The sequence below is a fragment of the Trichomycterus rosablanca genome, chromosome 15 (assembly GCF_030014385.1).
Source record: "Trichomycterus rosablanca isolate fTriRos1 chromosome 15, fTriRos1.hap1, whole genome shotgun sequence".
NCBI classification, from domain to species: Eukaryota; Metazoa; Chordata; class Actinopteri; order Siluriformes; family Trichomycteridae; genus Trichomycterus; species Trichomycterus rosablanca.
Genome location: NC_086002.1, coordinates 31,390,654 through 31,411,838, shown reverse-complemented (window position 1 = coordinate 31,411,838; position 21,185 = coordinate 31,390,654). Strand labels below are relative to the sequence as shown.

Here is a 21,185-nt window from a genome sequence, read left to right as displayed (position 1 = left end):
ACTGAGGGGCGTGTGCCGTGTGAATGCGCTGCACTCCAGCTCGGGGAAAACAAAATCGCACGCTGACTGTTGGGCTAATCGGGCGCACACACGCAGATGCGCTAGCACAGAACTAGCACTCCAATATGAGACCCTCGATGTAGTGAGAGAGACTCGAGTTGAGTCGAGTCGGGTCGAGTCGTAGCGCTTCCCCCGGCTTGGACGGGCACTTAACCCGTACTGGGAAGGAGCTGGTGGGATTGGGATTCACCCCCTTGCTTGCTTGCCCACTGCTGGTGAGATCTGGGGGTCCAGGGTTCGAATCTCAGCCGCACAATCGGACAGATTGTCTATCGTCCGAGGGAAGGGGGTAGACGAGGCAGCCTAGCGACTGGGAGCTGCTGGTTCCCAAACCCTGTGTCACGCACTGATCCCCGTTAACCCCCATCTGGTCAACCATAGGGTCCCTAGGTAGGCGGCATTTTAAGGCAGAATGGAGATACCCCAGCCCCACCAAGGGGTAGAGGGGTAGTGTCTGTTGCACACCTCTACTCCTGACCGATAAGGGTTGTGGCTAACACACTCCCCCTCCCTACTGACCGCTTCTTTTCCCTTGTAGGAGGCGGGGTCATGATACATCTGGGACAGGATGGTCTGCATCCTACGTTCTGCATCGTCCCGACGTTCTCGGATGACGAGGCACGACAAAAGGTGGATGCAGTCTAAATCAGCCCCTTCAAAATCATCGACCTTCTTGAAGACGTTCAAAAAACGTCTTCTTTTTATGTTCTCTGTTTTTTTTTGGGAGGGGGGTTGGAGGGGAGCAGAGATCGAAGAAAGCAAAGGAGAAAAAAGGAGAGAGGGATCAGCGCAGGATCTCTCACGGGTATTAATAGCCATTGATGTCTCTGTCTGGGAAATCGCCTCGGTGCCGACCGGGGAACAAAGAGATGCTGCCAGGTGTGCCGTTCTCAACGCTTTTGGGTGCGCACACGCTCCGGCACACGTGCACAAACACACCGTACACGCCCTAAACACACACACACACACACTCGAATGAATCCAGCCTGTTTTTCGGGTGTGTATAGACCTCTGCTGTCTGACTTTATTCTGCGTCTCCAGTAAAATCCCCTCCTGAAGATCGAATGGAAAACAGGCCGTCTGGTCGTCTGCACTACCGTGCACCGTTCCGGTCAGCCGGAGTGTCCCTAGGTAGGCGGCATGTGATAGTAGGGCTTAAACCTTGGTCCTTACGATTACTAGTCCAGTACCTTAACTGCTGAGCTACTGCCACCCCACCAAGGGGTGTCATGAGGAGTCATGAGGAGGTCCGGTTGGCCGGAGGGTCCATATGTAGGTGGCATTTTGAAGCAGCATGGAGCTACCGCAGCCCCACCAAGTGGTAGAGGGGTAGTGTCTATTGCAGACCTCCAGTCCTGACCGAAAAGGGTTGTGGCTAACACGCTCCCCCTACCACCAACCACTTCTTTTCCCCTGCAGGAGACAGGGTCATGAGGAGATCTGTCACACACTGATCCTTGTTATCCTTCATCCGTTCAACCAGGGGGTCCCTAGGTAGGTGGCATTTTGAGACAGCGTGGAGCTACCGCAGCCCCACCGAGTGGTCGTGGGGTCGTATCTGTTGCAGACGTCCACTCCTGACCGATAAGGGTTGTGGCTAACACACGCCCCCTGCCAAAAATGGCTTTTTTTCCCCTGCAGGAGGCGGGGTTGTAAAGATATCTGTGTCACGTACTGATCCCAGTTATCCCCCATCCGGTTTGCCAGAGGGTCCCTAAGTAGGCGGCATTTTGACGCAGCCCCACCAAGTGGTAGAGGGGTAGTGGGGTAGTGTCTGTTGCAGACCTCTGCTTCTGATCGATAAGGGTTGTGGCTATAACACTCCCCCTCCCACAAACCGCTTCTTTTCCCCTGTAGGAGGTGGGGTCATGCACTGCTCCTCATTATCCCCCATCTCCGAGTTCTGAGGAAACACGGTGGCACTCCCACCCTCGTTGTCCGTATAGGCGCCCTCACTTCAAGGAACCGGGTTTGATCTCCTCACGTCCATGTGTCGATTCTGCCTCTTGAAACAATGCCGGTAGGTGGGTCAGCAAGATGCTTTACGACAGCATTGAAGCCTTTGGTCAGGCGATTACCCACAATCCCACAGTGAAGTCCGGCTCTCAGAGGCATCCCAACGCATCAAACGTTCTAAAGGAGCGGGTTTTGAAAGCGTCCACCACACCTCTGAAGCGTAACCCGTCTGAGCCCTGAGACGAGTCCTGTCGACTCTGACTCATAAATTCCAGGTGGATCAGTCGTCTGGATGACGGCGAGGACGGTGGGGGGTCGACGCTCCATCCTTTTGTCCCGAGGGGCAGCAGACGGGTACGATCATCCAGAAGCAGACGATGACACATCTGTACGCTCACAAGTATTGAGACGCTCCTTCAGCTATTGCTAACAGGACTAATGAGTCAAGTGTCCTTTCTTAAAGGGAAGAAGGGAATTCTGGGTAAAATACACAGGCAGTCAATTAAGAGTTTGGGCGTGTCTATTCTCCCAGAGAAAAAGGGAATTCTGGGTAAAATATAGAGGCAGTCCATTAGGAGTTGGGAGGAGGGAAGAAGGGAATTCTGGGTAAAACATACAGGCAGTCAATTAGGAGTTGGGAGGAGGGAAGAAGGGAAGTCTGGGTAAACTATACAGGCAGTCAATTAGGAGTTTGGGCGTGTCCTTTCTCCTAGAGAAGAAGGGAATTCTGGGTAAAATATCAGACAGTCAATTAAGAGTTTGGGCGTGTCCTTTTTCCCAGGGAAGAAGGGAATTCTGGGTAAAATATACAGGCAGTCAATTAGGAGTTGGGAGGAGGGAAGAAGGGAATTCTGGGTAAAATATATAGCCAGTCGATTAAGAGTTTGGATGTGTCCTTTCTCCTAGAGAAGAAGGGAATTCTGGGTAAATTATACAGGCAGTCAACTAGGAGTTGGGAGGAGTTTGGGCGTGTCCTTTCTCCCAACCTTAATTATTCCATAAATTGATTTAAATCCGGTTGTGATGATGACACAATGGATAATGTAAGTGTTGCACAGCTCCAGGACCAAGGTTCGATCCTGAGCTTCAGTCACTCTCTGTTCTTCTGGGGTCCTAATGAGACTCCCATCCTAGGTGTAACAATGCCTCGAAAGATGAACGTAGGCGGCGTTTTTAGGAAGATGTCCAAGTACTCGAGAAGAGCGGCAAACCGCAATCAGGGACCGAGTCTGGGCGTGAGGCGCGGCTGGGCGTGAGGCGCGGCGCCGTACGCGAGATGTGTGGCTGCACTGTGTGGGCGATTCTCGTGAGAGCCGCCGAGCGCTCGGCCTGTTCGAACAAATGCAGAGTAACGGGCCCACGTAGCAATTAGAGGCTCAGAACCCAATGAATGGACGTGGAAACACACACACACATACACATACACACAGGCGAATCCCGCTTCCTGTTCGGATTGCGACCTCAAGGGACGGATTTAAAGGGGTTAAGTACGTCTTCGGAGGCTCGGCGGTCTGACCGCGGTGGCTCGGTGGTTGAGAATGTGGTGGAGCTGCGGTTAGTCTCCAAGGTTAATAATCAGAGGAGGGTTCCGGGCCAACGAGTCGCAGTAATGAGACCCTGTACCCAGGGGGCTCGTTATAATAAATAAAAGTCACGGGTTCTTCGCTTTAATGAATGTAAATCTTACCAGAAATGTAAATATGGGTGGATTTGGGTCCTTAATAGGGTCTGTTTTAGGCAGATGTATTGAGCTTTGAGATTAGAGTATATAGTGGACAGATCTGGGACTATATTATTGAACCTTGGTTATATCAAGGAGTTCTTGGTTCCTCTTGTTTTTTAAGGTTGTCGATTGGCAGAGCATCACTGCAGAACGTTGGTGACCATTACTGGCAAACGTATCAAGATGCCATTAGCCCTGTTGTCGTATATGTGCAATCGAGCTCTTTATTGGCACATACCTTCTGGTTGGTAGAGTAGTGGTTTGTTTGGCCCCCTGGATGCTTAGAATATTCATCTGGGTCTTACACCCTTGGCATGACGTCCCATTCTTAATCCATAGGGTTGAATATGATGTGGCCCCCCCCTTCGCAGCTATAACAGCTTCAGCTCTTCTGGGAAGGCTTTCCACAAGGTTCATGGGAATTTTTGACCGTTCTACATTTCCAGAAGCGCATTTGTGAGGTCAGGGTTAGGGTTAGGGTTAGCCTGGCTGGCTCGCAGTCTTTGCTCTAATTCATCCCAAAGGTGTTCTATCGGGTTGAGGTCAGGACTCAAGTTCTTCCACCGCAGTCATGTTGGAACAGGAAGGGGCCATCCCTAAACTGTTCCCACAAAGCTGGAAGCATGAAATTGTCCAAAATCTCTTGGTATGCTGAAGCATTAAGGGTTCCTTTCACTGGAACTAAGGGGTCGAGCCCGACTCCTGAAAAACACCCCCACACCATAATCCCCCCACCACCACACTTTACACTCGGCACTATGCGGTCAGACGAGTACCGTTCTCCTGGCAACCGCCAGACCCAGACTCATCACTCCAGAGAACACTAGAACTGCTCTAGAGTCCGGTGGCGGCATGCTTTACACCACTGCATTGCGCTCGGTGACGTAAGGCTCAGAAACCCATTCCATGAAGCTCTACACACTGTTCCAGAGCTGATCTGAAGGCCACATGAAGTTTGGAGGTCTGGAGCAATCGACTCTGCAGAAAGTCGGCGACCTCTGCGCATTCGCTGACCCGCTCTGTCATTTTACGTGGCCAACGAGTTCCCAATCGCTTCCACTTTGTTATAATAGCACTGACAGTCGACTGTGGAATATTTAGTAGTGAGGACTTGTTGCACAGGTTGCATCACGGTACCACGCTGGAATTCACTGAGCTCCTGAGAGCGACCCATTCTGTCACTAATGTTTGTAGAAGCAGTCTGCATGCCATGTGACCATGGAAGTGATTGGAACACCTGAATTCAATGATTTGGACGTGGCAGTATAGTGTATTTAGGAAACTGAAGGGTAAAATATTGGCGTACCTCAGGTACATCCATAAGGGGAACATTGTGGTCATCAGTGTAAAGGCAAAATAAGGGTTTGTTGGGGAGTAAATTTGGGGGCAGGATGTTGGAACATTTGGAGACACGTTTGGTGAAGTACTTACAACCCCAAATCAGAAAAGTATGGACCCTCCATACAGTCCCAACTTCAAAGCGACGTGCTCTCCTCGGATGCAATCTGGTATCTCTCAGCAGCGGAAGACAAAATTGAGTCGCTAAATCGGGAGGAAAATGGGGAGAAAATGAATTAAAAAGAAAAACGGGGGGCTGAAGTAAAACAACAGTTGATAACCATGGTAGTCCACTGCTGTCAGACCATTAGCGGCACACAACAAAACCAGAATTAAGACGTTCTCCGCTAACACGTCGGCGTCTCAATTAATGCAGAACCTGGTACGGATCCTGACAGGTGGGTACGCACCGATCAGACTAGACTCAGGGTAGCAGGTTTGTTCGGGGCACCGGCGTCTCCTACGTTTCGGCTGGATCCAGAGGGCCGAGCCTGGAATCCCGATCGGGTTTCATGTGTGGGAAAGACGGCGGGCCGAGGGAAGAAAAGCCGCGCAGCTGTTTTCACACAAACAGAGTCACGTGAGGGACGCCGCCGGCCCCGAGCCGGCCAGAACCCTACGAACCGGGCTAATTGATTTCTTACCGAATGCCGCAGTAAGCGCTGGAAACGAGACACGCGGCGGGTCGGACGTAGCATGTGAATTCCTGAAGGAGAGAAAGCAAGAGAGCGCGAGAGAGAGAGAGAGCGCGAGAGAGAGCTGACATTATTATCCGCGGACACAGATGTTGCTCCCACAGATGTGTTCGGCCCCAGGGCACCGCCGGTCCTCCACCTTCCCAGCATGCCGTGCTGGAATCAAAACTGGCTGGGCTTTCGTGGGGCTTTGAAACCGAACACGTCCGCGGGAAGCACCGTAAATTATCGACGTTACCGAGCGACTTCAGTCGGTACCGCGCGCGCACACACACACACACACCGTGTTTTTTAATCATGATTTGGCTGACTCTGCGTTTTTCTGTGTAGCTGGGAGTGTCTGATTAGCCTAGGGTGCCTCAATACATGTTCTCTTCCACTTTATAGAGCAGAATTTACCACATAATGTTGTATTTACCCTCTTTTAAGCTTTACTTTTATTTATTTTATGGTATTTTAATCTGCTTGTGCAACTTCTTTAAAGTTTTAAAGGATAAACAATCGCTAGCGGTTAGTTGTGGGGTCACAGCGCCCTCTGCTGGCCAGTATTGGTACTGCATGTTCATGACCTCGCTTTTTATTCATTCATTCATTCATTCATACATTCATTCACTGTCTGTTTAACCGCCGGTCAGGGTCGCAGTGGGTCTGATTAATTTGTGAACACGGTGAGAACATGCAAACTCCACACAGAAAGGACCCTGGGGAATCGAACCAAGGTCCTTCTTGCTTACATGATTGTGAAGGGGCTGTTTGAGTTCAGAAATTACACTTACTGGAAGTGACCAGTGGGTGTCCGTTCACATGACCTGGTCAGGGTAGCAGCGGGTCCAGGACCACCCCGAAAACTCCTTAGCCCTTGCACTAATCCACCCTGCAACACACTCACCCGAGAGAGTTTATAGTAGCCAAGCCACATCTATGTTTATGTTATCGTGAGGTGGAAGAAAACCAAAGACATTAGAACACATGGGGAGAACATACCAAATTTTACATGACCCACCCATTTTGTGTGTAATTATTGATCTCTGTGGTGAAACTGCTTGCTGTTTGGAGTATAAAAAAAACGTTGTATATCATTTAAACAGCCAACAAACTGATTTAATAAAAAAAAAAAAAAAAATGTAATATTTTAGTCAAGCGTTCTTGACTAATAAGTTAGGCGCCCTACCAAGGACACAAGTACACTAGAGTAAATTGGAGCACAGCCCATTTGATAGTCTGACGCGACTGCCTGACAGAAAAATTAGAATCAAAATAAACGACAAACAGTTCAACTAATTTCGCAAAGTTTGTGTTTTATATCAGGCTGAGACTTGAACCGCGTTCTTTTATTTCTTACTGTTGTTTATGGAGCTTGTATAACCGAATTAGTTTTGTTTTTTTCCCTACCTGTTTTCCGACAACTTTCTTTTTCTGCGCGCTGATTGGCTACTACTTAAAAAAACAGTCAAAAATCCAGTTTCTAACCTGTCGATTGGATGGCTGTAATTATATCAGCCAATCACCGTGCAGAAGGCGGGACTTGTGTGAAAACGGTTGGGAAAACCACAACGCAAGTTAAGCGACCGAGTGTACGTCCGAAATCACACACTTTTTACTTTGAAGTGCACTATTTTCCTTAGCTTTATTGTTTCATTCCTAGCATTGAAGCACACTCTAGTGCACATCTGACACACAGAAATCTCCAGAGTAATCCACAGTAAGTTACACTCGAAAGTGTAAAACAAGTGTGATGCAGAAAACGCTTAATGCAGATTGTAGTGCGTAGGGAGCAGGGAGGAGGGTGTAAATTGACATACAGCCCGGGGGTTAGGACCTGAACATGGCAGCCGCTGCAGAAACAGAACAGACGTGAAGGTGAGCGTTATAATACAAATATATTAGATTTTATAAGCTTTCTTATGCATATAAGGATTCTTTTACATATAAATGCACACGTGTGTTTATGAAAGCTTGTATTATTTGTTTAATTTGTTGTGTTTGGATAGTTTGTAACCATATTGACAAGTATATAGATTTATATAATGCATTTACTCTTATAGACAGGTAAAATAATAACACACTAATGATATACTAATAAACTACAAGCTGTTTCATTTAATGTGTAGTTAATGTTAATAAGCACTGTTGATAATGTTAAGATGGTCATTTAAAATAAAGTTCTAATCCCAGCTGTGCTACCGGCAGGCTGGGCGCCTACACACAATGATCTGCACGTCAGTCGGGTCGGATGCCGCAGAGGATTCCTTGTAACTGATGCAATTGTGACCTCTGCTGGCTGATTGATAAAACTGCACAGAGACGGGGAATACTAGAGATCAGTGCGAGTCTTATATGAACTCGCCTCGTGCGGGTGAAAAGATGCAGTCGGCTACTGCACACGTGTCGGAGGGGGCGTGTGTCAGTCACGGCTCTCCTCGTTAAGAGTAATGCAATCGGGTAATTGGATGCGACTAGATTGGGAGACAAAGTGTTGTGGTCTGGTTTGTGTGGTGTGGATCTACCCAGTGTAGCAGCACAGACTGGCACACTGGTCAAGATCAATGGGAAAAAACAAAAACAAAAGGCCTATAATACATAGCTAATGGCTTTTCCATCACCTTTGTTGTTTTATTCGATGTCCTTTCCTCAGCACCGGTGACCATGAGCAAGCTCCAAGCCTTCTGGAAGAATTACAAAGTGTTGATTGTTATGGGCTCAGGTCTGGCTTTCATACACTGGGGTTGGTACTCGATCAAATCGAATCCGGCGCTGCGCCAAAACAGAGAGGAGCACACCCCCGAACCGGGCATCGTCTCCTACGTCTCTCCTGCGCCCCTGCCTCCGCTCCCCGAACCAGCCAAGAAGAAGAAGGAGCCCAAGGTGGTGGAATAAGTGACCCAGGCGAGTACAAGACGACCAACTTCATTTTATTTGTTTATTTTTTTTACTTTTGTCAGACAGTCGAATCATTAATATCTACTAAATGAAAGCAAATCTAGTGAGCGAAAGCTAATCTACAAACCATACGGTAAGAAAGAAGGAACAAAAGCTAGTTAAAGCTAAGCCTGAAAACAAACCCAGCGACTGAAGGCTAACGTCGTGAGCCTAGGAGAGTGGACGATAACATAGCCAGTATGAAAGCTAACGCAACCTAGAGATTAAAAGCAATGCATGGGCGTTTTAACTGTGACACATCTGCTAAAGTTAGCATATGCTCTGCCCACAGCCTCTCAGAGACGCGCGGTACAGCGGGTGCGCCAGGCTAACATGAAGAATCAGAGCTGGCTGAGGAAGAACTGGCTCTGGGCGGCGGGCGGCGCGTTCCTCGGCCTCCATCTGGCCACGTGGATCATGCAGAAGGCCACGAAGAGGTCCGTCCGCTCCGAAGTCCAGCTCAAACTCAAGGAGAAGAACGACGAGTAGATCTGATTCCGGGTGTTTGTTTCTCGCTTTGGTGTTTGGAATGAACGTGAAAGGATTTATATTGTCATCAAACACTGTAAAAAATATATGTTTCGAATTAGCTTCTGGTGTGTTGATGGTTTATTTCACTCTGGTTTCCTCTTAGCTTCATCTTCACTAGGGCTGGAACCGATCCGATACTCTGTATCGGTATCGGTCCGATATCGGAAGGAAAAAAAACGTGTAATCCGATCCGATACTGTTGCTTAATGTAAATAACACTTAATGTAAATAAGGCCATTGTTTGTGTGTAAAGCAAATAACTCATGATGATACGTTCCAACAGAGCGCCGTTTATCGCTAGCTCACTCGGCAACTGCCGTAACAAGGTGCGTCTTGATGGCATCATTAACATGTGCCACTGATCTACAACTCATCCGCAACAGCCATTCAGAAATGAAAACACACTGATCTACTTCAACTTTTAGCATTTTAAATAATCATCTACTACTGTCGCATCTAAACACACTGTTTAAACACAGTAAAGATCATCTACTACTGTCGCATCTAAACACACTGTTTAAACACAGTAAAGATCATCTACTACTGTCGCATCTAAACACACTGTTTAAACACAATAAAAATTGCTTTACACATGATAAATGGCTCACCTGAGATAAAGAACCTATCTTGTCCCAGTTTGGAGATCTCTCACATCCTCAACCATTAATCCATCAGTGTTATGAAATAAAACAAGCTACACCGTTTCCCGTTTAGCCACAGACGTCCTCTTCAAAATCCAGCAGGGTTTAATAATCATCTAAAAACGTGACAGAACTTGAACGGAAAATCTCAACCCGACTCTGCGTCAATTCCAATCGGCATCCACGTCTTCCAATCGAAGACACTTTGGACGACACGGCGTAAAGCGAGACGTGTCACGTTGGACGACACCTCGAACGTAAGTGAAACCGAAAATGCTGCTAAATGTTGTGTGTGTAAAAGTGTTAATAAAAACGGCAGTTCTGTATTTATTCCTTTTAGAATATTAGTTTCACAGTCTGAGCGTCGTTATTTAGATCGCTAGTTTAACCATGGTGCATTGAGACGTGTATTATTACTGCTTAGTTGTCTGAGAGGAGGAACGACGGGATCGGATTTGTATCGGTATCGGCAGATACTCAATTTGCAGTATCGGTATCGGACATATACAAGTGGTATCGAGCCAGACCTAATCTTTGGGTAACAATAAATACATTTTAAATGCTATTATAATTTTATCATCCAGCGAGAGTGTTTTATGTGAATTTTTTGCTTCGCCTTTACATCTGGCTCCTGAATTCTGAAGAATTCGCTTTATCTTTATTTTATGGATGAGAGTAAGTATTGGGTCAAACTGGGTGTTTGGTTAGCCCAAAAAGCTCGAAAACTTGGAAGAAATAACATTAAAACTACTTTAAAAACGAAAAATTTGCAAATTAGCATAATGTAGTGCTAAAAGCTAAGCTAGAGATTAAAAACAATAAACACACGTGACTGTTTTTAGCTTGTTTGTCCAGCAGGTGGCGTCCAAACTCTTCCGTAGTCTGTGATTAGCATTAGCGAATATTAGCAAATATTTAGCAAAGAGTTTTTAATGCTAATTTATTTATTTAAAGCAAAACGGCCAGTATATAAGTGTATATGTTATATTGTGTGATATAAAACAAGGATAACGTTGTAGTTTTACAAAATAGAACTAATAATTCATATAAATGCACTTTAAAATGATTTACAATCTGAGATTAGCACTGAAAATACAAAATACAGACAGAATTGATGCATCTATCGTATCTAATATACGGATTTTCAACATCCCCCTCGAATGTGTACGTTATTTTACCACACAATCGTGTTGTTAAATGTTAAATCCACTGTCCATTTTATCAGTTCTACAATTACTGACTGTAGTCCATCTGGACCACCACAGAGCAGGTATTATTTAGGTGGTGGATCATTCTCAGCACTGCACTGACACTGACATGGTGCTAGTGTGTGTTGTGCTGGTATGAGTGGATCAGACACCGTGTCCACTCACTGTCCACTCCTACCTAGTCGGTCCACCTTGTAGATGTAAAGTCAGAGACGATCGCTCATCTCATCTATTGCTGCTGTTTGAGTCGGTCATCTTCTAGACCTTCATTGGTGGTCACAGGACGCTGCCCACGGGGCGCTGTAGGCTGGATGTTTTTGGTTGGTGGACGATTTTCAGTCCATCACAACACACTAACACACCACCACCATGTCAATGTCACTGCAGTGCTGAGAATCATCCACCACCTAAATAATACCTGCTCTGTGGTGGTCCTGTGGGGGTCCTGACCATTGAGGAACAGCATGAAAGGTGGCTAACAAAGTATCTAGAGAAACAGATGGACTACAGTCAGTAATTGTAGAAGTGGAGCTGATAAAATGGACAGTGAGTGTAGAAAGTAATTATTTTACTCCTTATAAACAGTGGAACGTGCGTCTCTGGAATCTTTCTCCACACGGCTGCTGCTGTTAGAGAAGAAACGGTATCACTGCTTTCCTCGTCTTGGGGTAATCGTCAAAATTCTTGAGGTAGTATCTGCAAAGCGGGCAATAAAAACACACATTAATAACCCCCATTCTGTAGTCCAGAGGAAAGTTGGATGCTTCATCCATTACTACTGAACTTCCACTTCATCCCCATTCAATTATATAATCGAGTAGTGGGTCGCTCAGGTGGCGCAGCGGTAAAAACACACGCTGGAACCTGAGCTGGGATCCCGAATACGTCGTATCGAGTCTCGGCTCTGCCTGCCGGCTGAGGATGAGCGGCCACATGGACAACGACTGGCCTGTTGTTCAGATATGGGCGGGACTAAGCCGGACGGGGTCTCTCTCTCATAACTGGTGCAATTACGATGGCGCCTGCACAGAGATGAGAAAAGAGCGCTCTCAGGGTGTGTCTCTCCGTACACAACGCTGAGCTGCACTGCACTCGTCAAAGTGCAGGTGATAAGACGCATACGGCTGCTGCCCACGTGTCGGAGGGGGCGTGGGTTAGCTTCGCTCTCCTCAATCAGAGCGGGGATCGGCATTGGTTGGGAGGAAGCATGACGCAATCGGGCAATTGGACGCGCTAAAAGGGGTGAAAATGCGTAAAGGAAAATATAAATAAAATAAAAAAACAGTAAAAACTCAGATAATAAATAAATAAAATGTCGTTTTATTTACACAGCGTTCGGTACCTGTAGTTCCAGTTTGCGGCCGTGTGGCGGCCTTGATTCGTTGCCGTTTATTTAAACTTCTCATCTCGTTTGCCTTAAAATTGTGACGTTAAATTAAACTACAAATGTATTAAAATACAGTAAAAACGTGGAACTACGGTGTCTAACTTATTTAACTTGTTATTTGACTTAAGTCAACATGTTGGACTGTTGGTACTGTCGGTTGTCTACATCATATCAACCGTGTGCAACCGAGTGACTCGGTACCTGTGGTGGTGAAGAGCTCGGGGTCCGATGGAGCACGCCGTGAACAGAGCGAATGCGAACGCGGGTAGGGTCCAGGTAGCGAGGGCATAACCCCACCACTCCAAAATCTCCCCGAAGAAGTTGGCACCGGACACCAGCTCGAACATCCCTCCTGAGGAAACACGCAGCAACTTACCACTGTATATGGTAAAAAGTATTTGGACATCCAAAGTCAGGCTTATTGGAGCTGCCATTCGTCCAACGAATCGCACCCACCTCACCCCCGACCAGGATGAGGCTGAAGTAAAACAGACAGAGAATCGTACAGTGTGTTCACCTTTAGGGATTTTGTAGGTGACCTCGCCCGGCTTTCTCAGGTTACGCAGAACGTGATCGCTGTGGATGTTGATCCCCATTCCAGTGAAGAACAGTACCAGACCTGCTCACAAACACCGGGAAAGGAACAAGTCCTCAACAACTGTAGTTTTATTTACTTAACGTAGTCAAATTACACACAATTACTCACGGCTGTATGTAAAAATAGGGGGGGAAAAACGAACGTATGAACCTAAATTCATGGACTTGAATAGTATTCACCATGTACACGAATACAACAGTCTTAAGACGTCTATAAAATAGAATTCGGCCCTCAGGTGGCGCAGCAGCCTGGCCTGCCACACCGACTCTTGCTGTCTGGTCAAGGAATCCACCGCTGGATGGCGTAAAGATGAGGCTTCTGCGAGCCTGCAACCCTCCCTTGCAGGGACCTGAGGTCATCAGAGCGCAAGAGGAAATGAGCATATCCAAGAGGGAAAACTAATACAGCTTTTTGGGTGATTTTATATATGGCCAAAAGTATTTGGACACTTGACTGTGAGCATGTGGGACATCTCAAAAGGCTTCTCACAAGACTGTGTGTGGGAATTTGTGCCCTTTCAGTCAGCATTTGTATGGTTGGTCACTAATGTTGGTCAATAAAGCCCTGAATTGATGTTACATTTCATTCCATTACCTGTGACGAAGCGAACGTCTGCGCGCCAGCTTGCATCGTAGCGAACGCAGTGAAGCATGGCGTGACCTTGTAGGAAGCCGTTCAGGGAGCAGAACACGGCGGCCGACACCACGATGGACAGAGGGGACGCCGTTCCTTTGGTGAGTAACGAATAGATAAACGTCCTGGAACAACAGAAGAGAAAGAAGACTTGGGGCAGTCTATATATATACGTATATACAGTATATATATTACCCTGATTGCGTCCTCTATACTGATTCGACCCTTCACCGCTGACTGAGACGCCTCTCAACTGACATGCGCCCCCTCCGGCACGCACAGTCAGTACAGACTGCATTTTTCACCCGCACGAGTCGAGCCCGTATACTTGACGGGCACTGTGCGCGGAGGGCCACACCCCCATCAGCATTATTCCTCAGCCCTGTGCCTGTGCAGGCGCCATCAGTCGGCCAGCAGGTGCCGCAGTCGCACCAGTTATGAGGACCTATGATCCGACTTTTTTACCCTCTAACTCTGAACAACAGCCGATCGTCGTTCATGCTGCTGCCCAGCCCAGTCGGAAAGGCAGAGCCGAGATTCGATACGACGTATTCGAAACCCCGACTCTGGTAAGCTAGCGTACTTTAACGCTGCGCCACCTGCGCGGCCAACTTGGCGCAGTCTTTACGTCGGATACCATGCCAATGCAAGCATCGTATTTCTGTCTGTGCTTGGGACCAGCACTGAGAGCGCACTGACAAGTCTGCCTCCCAATGGCTGGGCTGTTTCGGTTTTCTTCAGTTGAACCATCGGTATATAGGATTTCTCTGGTTTGATTTGCATTTTTGACCAATTATGAGTGGATCAAATCAAATTAGAACCTCTCGCATATATCCTAGACCTTCTCATACCCCTTCTCTGTAGAGAACCGACGCGCTTTTCCTCCAGTTTTTGAGAACCAAGCAGCATCATCAGCGGTGGGCGTTACTTAACGAAAGTTAAGAGCAGTAACATCATGGCGGAGTGTGTAGATTATGTGCGAGCATTTGTGCTGCTGTTACAGATGTTTGTTTTTATGTAAAGTTTTTTACATTTTTTTTTTTTTATTTAAATTTTTACATGTAAAAAGCATCGATCGAACAATCGGCGATAAGAAGACGTGACGTGTTTGTCGCAGTTGTTGTTTTCTTTAGTTCATTAATGTGAGAAGCGTTTTGTGCTTCGGTTTCACCGCGACTCTCGGCACAGATAGCCGATTAGCTCAGCGCTCGGCTTGAGCGGTGAAACATCATTAAAGTTCCACGACACGAACAAACATCTTTGTGAAATAAACATAAAATCTACTCTAAAATACAACATGTGTATCTGTGTTTAACTGGATTTACACGTGTGGTGGTTATGCAGCTCGGGGAGTTGGAAAAGCTTCACGTTAGCGTCTTCCGTTCTGTCCGGGTCACTTTTATCTTGTAATATCACACAGTTCACCTTTTTAAAGGCGCTTTGAAAATATCAGCGGCAAACTGGCTCAAAATGTAATCAGGTGAACTTTAAAAGATAAAAATGCAGCATTAAGCTCCATACGAGACCCCAGCTGACGCCATTGTTGCTGTCGCTATGCTGTACAACATGACACACCCACAGGTTACGTCACGGTTCGGCCTGAAAAACCGAGTATTCTGTGGTGCCAGATTGGCCCGCTAGTTCTCTGTCTGGAACCTCTTTTTTCCGGTGGAAACACGCAGAACCGGTTCAAAGTCAAGTTCGGGAACCGGAACAGGCTCCGTGCCGCGTTGGTGGAAAAGGGGTATCAGACGGTGTAGAGGGCCCTAACAATATGTTCTCTCTTTACGTTACAGCACCTCTGGTTCACTGTTGCAGCACACCAGTGGGTTCCATTGGGAAAGAGTTTAGAACGTAAAGGAACTGTAGACGTTACCCAAGCTTATTGAAGCTCAACTGAAAAAGTGGCGCCGCAATAACTGTCAGAGCTGCTCGTTACCCAACAAGTACCAAGTCCCAAGTCTTTACCAGTGGAGACTTTCCCTGTGCAATTTAGTTCAAATATTTATGGTTCGTTGACAGTTTTGTGCAGGTAAAACACTGACAATTATTAAACCATTACTAAGCTCTGGTGGACAGTGTTTCTGAGATAGACTCTGGACCTGCAGTTACTGGACCCATCGTGACTGAGTAAGTAAAGTAACGAATACATGTTACAGTCCACAAATATTTAACAACTTAAGGAACAACCTGAAACAGAAGTATGCCAGAGTGACCATATTTTGGTTTTCAAAAAAGACCATGGAGAGTGTGGGGGGGGGGGGGGGGATGTAGAGGTGTAGAGGTTTAAATATTAGACAGATGCATCAATGATGCAACTATGGTATTGGACTTAAATAAGACAAGACAACTAACAAATGGTCAGAGAATCTTAGAATCTTAATCCCTTCCATTCAACGTCTGGCCTCACCAGAATGTGGCGGTATCACGTCGTAACAATAACCTCTATCGTAGTACGCGCACTCAGAAACGTTTACGCTGTTTCAGAATCAGGGAAAGACTTTTTGACAAGGCAGACGTGCTGCAGTCCATCGATCCGTAGCTGCAAAAACTACCCGCTCTCTACCTGACCAACTCTGTCCATTAGCTGCAGTTTTGTGTTTTCCTAAACTGGCACCTTTATTTATTTATTTTAGGTCCAAAAAAGAGGACATGTCCGGGGGAAAAGAGGACGTATGGGCACCCTAAAGTATGCACACTACATACCTTGATTAGCCTGATTTGTACTATGTTGCCCAACTGGCCAAATTGCTTGGCAGACACCGACTGACCAACGCTAAGAGACCAGTACAGGCCTGAATGGGCATAGTGATGAACATTCAACTGGCATTTTTTTAAAAGAAGGATCATGGCATATCGATACAAACCTATTGGTCATTACTGATCATCTCATTGATATGTTGAACCGTTTCTATTCTCATGGGAGTCGCCCCTACCAGTACGACAGTGCCCAGGCATCAAGGGGTCGCTGACCGGATGAATGGTACTTCCAGTGACTCTGATTCCAAGTGTGTTTGGTACAGAAAACCTCCTACAGGGACACCCCCCCACTGCAATGTTTCGAACCAAAGAAAAGGACCAGACCCCCTCCTTCAATGCTTTGTTGTTATTGACCAGGTTTACATTTAAAGGATTCAAGAGACACCTCTATCCAAAGTGACGTACAGCACTTAAGGGTTAAGGGCTTTGCTTGGGGGCCTAACGGGAGCTTGAACCAGAAACGTTCTTAATACTAGTAGTCCAGTATTAACAGGAGACAGGGACTTCTTTAATTCAACCCTTTAATTTGGAGTTCTGGAGCAATCACATCAAGCAAGACCTCAGAGGAGCAAGTATCTCTACATCTCTCCTACATTTGGACCTTAAAGAGGTCATGATGGACCTTTGAGAACCGTACACAAGGGGTTCAGGGCAGCTCTATTCTTTCTTGGAATGCGGTCACTACATTCTTGGATTATTTGTGGGTGAATCTTCGAGAACCTTTTCAGATTGCTTAGACTACCGTGGTAAATGCATGTCATATCATATCAAGGTAGACGGAACAGTTGGACATAATCCCCCAGCACCTGGTGAGAAAACTTGGACCACTAGGCATCGAAACCCCACTGTGTAACTGGTTATTGGACTTCCTCACAGACAGACCCCAGACAGTAAAGGTTGGAAAAAACACCTCTCAAACTATCATCATGAGCACTGGGGTTCCCCAGGGCTGTGTCTTGAGTCCTCTGCTGTTTACCCTGATGACACATAACTGCTGTGTCAAATTCAACTCGAACCACATCATAAAGTTCGCGGACGACACAACAGTGGTGGGCCTTATCAGCAACGACGATGACTCGGCCTACAGAGCGGAGATAAACCAACTCGTTGTCTGGTGTGAAAATAACAACTCGTCACTGAATGTCAACAAAACAAAGGAAATCACTGTTGACTTCAGGAGGAAACACATGGCACATGCACCGCTTACAATCCATGGAAACGCTGTGGAGTCAGTCAGAAGCACCAAGTTTCTGGGGTTGCACCTCACGGACGACCTGACATGGACTACACACACCACCTCCCTTGTCAAGCGGGCACATCAACGTCTTCACTTCCTGCGACGGATGAGAAGAGCAAACCTTCCCCCTCCGATCCTCACAATCCATCAGCGCAGTGATAGCTCAGTGGTTAAGGTACCGTAATCAGGACCAGTAATCAGAAGGTTGTCGGTTCAAGCCCCACCACCACCAAGTTGCTACTGTTGGGCTCCTGAGCAAGGCCCTTAACCCTCAATTGCTTAAAAATCATGTTCAGTCATTACTGTAAGTCGCTTTGGATAAAAGCGTCTGCTAAATGCCGTAAATGTAAATGTAAATGTCACAACTTTCTACAAAGGTGCTGTAGAGAACATTCTGACCAACAGCCTCCCAGTCTGGTATGGAAACACACCCGGCCCATGGACTGTTCAGTCTCTTGCCCTCTGCAAACAGACTCAGCAAGAGCTTTTTTACCACAAGCCACCAGATTACTCAACTCCCTATAACAGCACACACAACATACCTTGCTCACACTTACGGACGTTCTAACCACATTTATTTATTAACATTTATGTGGAAACAGCAGAGGACTCAAGACACAGCCCTGGGGAACCCCAGTGCTCATGATGATAGTTTGAGAGGTGTTTTTTCCAGCCTTTACTGTCTGGGGTCTGTCGGTGAGGAAGTCCAGTTACACAGTGGGGTTTCGATGCCTAGTGGTCCAAGTTTTCTCACCAGGTGCTGGGGGATTATGTCCAACTGTTCCATATATTCTGTGCAATAACTTAAATGTTTAACACCAGGCATTTTATTTATTTATTTATTACACCGGTACCTCACCACTGCAAATTATGTGCAATATTTCCTACTTAGTGTGTATATATTTTTTACTTTACTTAACGTGTATTTTATGTCTGTTTACAATGTATGTGCAATAGTGTTTTAATTTTTTTTTACTTAATGTATATCTTTTTTAAAACAATGTATATTTTGTCTTGTACGTATATGCTCTTTTTTTGTTTTATATTCTGCACATTGGAGCTAGGACGCAATCTCGTTCAGCTGTGCGCTCCTAGCTGTATAGTCCGAACGACAATAAAGTTCACTTTGACTTTGAATTGCCTTCTGACTTCACAGCCACTATTTCCAGGTCTCTGCGACGAGAAAAGCATCCGAAACATCCGAACATCCGAAAGGTATAATTAAGTACTCGAACGTACCCCTGAGCTGGGTGGATCCCTGGCTTTTCGCTTCAAAAACAAACAAACCTGTGAAAGTAGTGCAGACAGAACGTCCCCAGGAGTAGGTTGCGCCCCAGACCGGTCGTACTCTCAGTGCTCAGCATTAGCAGGACGGGTATCAGGAACGACGGCAGCTCCTGAACAAGCCAAGCCACTTTGGCTGGCACCATCACGTTCCTGCCACCGACCTCCACGTATCGCCCGTAAGGCGTGTGCGTCCCGATCTGTCTGAGAAAATACAGAAGTCCCCCGATGATGAGGCTCCAGCTCAAGTAGTGCACTGTTCTCTCCTGGCACAGCATTCTTACACTTACTTCCTTTGTCAGCCCAGATGTTTCTCGCTCTCTCTCTTACTCTCGCTCTCTCTCGCTCTCTCTCTTACTCTCGCTCTCTCTCGCTCTCTCTCTTGCATGTTGCTTCTTTCCGTTCTTTCCTTGTTTAACCTGCGTGTACCGCTGATGGCAGATTCTGTTACGAATTATGCACTTGGCAGACACACTAGGGTTCCTACTTGAAACATCCGGCTCACCATCATCACTGCAAACTGCCATTTTTCTTTGGACCATTCTCAGGACTTGCTCTGACGGTACTGTGTGTGTACATTCTGGTGTGAGTACAGCAGGTGCAGAAGTGTTGTTGAGATTTGAGATCCTGGCCTGTTTATTAAGAACACCTTAGCTGATAGCCCTGGTTGTAGAGACCAGTTCCATGGTAGTGCTGAGAATGGTCCATTACCCAAACATCATCTAGATAGTGAGAGTTCTATGGGGGTCCCTTTTGATTGATATATGGGGTACAGGGCTACTATCAGTAGTTGTATACCCACAAAGTACATCTGTATCAATGAATGTACAAACTAGATAGGTGTATCTAATCAAGAATCAGTTATAGACCACAAGAAATCTGAGGGAGTCCTTCGACTGTGCATTCATGGTGCCATCTCATCTAAGGGAAGACGATAGACTGACTTGTGCCCAGCCGTCCGCATAACCATACAGAAAACAAAATTTGGCGGACCAGCTGACCCTCTTTCATTGTTCCAATGTCCACTTCGGATTCCATCGCCCATTGTTGGTGCTTTCAACTGTGAAAAGGAGTTAGCATGGGCACTCTGACTGGTCTTCGACTACACATCCCGGTCTTGCGACACATTCACCTCATCACCAGCCGCAGTAGATCGTCTGTTGGTCCAGACCAGATGACCTCTGGCATCAATGAATCTCGGCCACCCAACGACCTGTGGATGGTTTGCTGCTTGACCCTCGTCTTCCCTCTGTCGGTGCCTGTGACCCCCCTTGCTGTTCTGGAGACACTTCAACCTTATTAAAGTCGCTCAGGTGTTAATGCTGATCAGATCTGCTGCATTCAACCGGTGAACTACGAGTAGGGTGGCCACGTTCAAAGTGTTTTGACATGTGTTTGACAATGACAGATAATATTGATAAAAAATTTAACCAGTTCACTCCAAAAGGAGGATTTTTAAGTGTCCATCCTAGCGTTGCATGGACGGAGGACTGGCAGCTGAAAAACCGGACTGTCCGGTTGTCCTAAAGCCGGACGGCTGGCCACCCTAACTACGAAGGAACCTCAATCAGATCAACATCTATCAGGTCTTTGATCACCACATGCACCAAATAGGCGTTGTTACCTAATTAGGATGTCTTAATATTTGTCTTTACAACTTAAATAAAGGTGAATAAGCTACTTGACGTTCTTGTGGATAAATTATTAACAAACGTTTGTACGTATAGTAAAGCTATAGTAAAGCTTTAGCAAATTGACATTGGCATGGTGAGAACATTCTAGATTCTTCAGGGACAGTGAACAGTAGAAGGGATCAAACCCAGGTCTGTAGAACTTGTGGTGTGGTGTGCAGACATCCCAAGTCTCCCGGAAGTTCCGGGAGTCTCCCGCATATACATAACGGCTCCCAGATGCCCGCGAGTCAGATAAAATCTCCCGGAATCTACTGTAGAACGAGCGGCCAAGAGCGACACAAACGCGCAAGCATATTAAATCCGTTATCTGATATACAATATAGCGCACTGTGTAGGGAACCTAAATCAATTGTTTAATATACTATCTAGTGCACTATGTAGGGAACATAAATTTATGATTGAATACACAATCTAGTGCACTATGTAGGGAACATAATTAATTATGTAGTACACTATCTAGTGCACTATGTGAGGAACACAAATCATCATCTAGTTATACTGTACTTTCTAGTGCATTATGT

The 21,185-nt window shown here is 46.4% G+C and overlaps 1 protein-coding gene across 1 annotated transcript; it reads right to left on the bottom strand.

The window, feature by feature from the left end:
* Positions 1–10,860: 10,860 nt before the first annotated feature.
* Positions 10,861–19,248, bottom strand: srd5a2a (steroid-5-alpha-reductase, alpha polypeptide 2a). Its single transcript, XM_063010037.1, has 5 exons — positions 18,974–19,248; positions 13,651–13,814; positions 12,976–13,077; positions 12,660–12,810; positions 10,861–11,767 (listed from the first exon to the last, which is right to left on the bottom strand). Exons 1-5 carry the CDS (start codon positions 19,246–19,248, stop codon positions 11,701–11,703), a joined length of 759 nt encoding a protein of 252 aa, XP_062866107.1. The 3' UTR covers positions 10,861–11,700.
* Between the last annotated feature and the right edge of the window lie 1,937 nt (positions 19,249–21,185).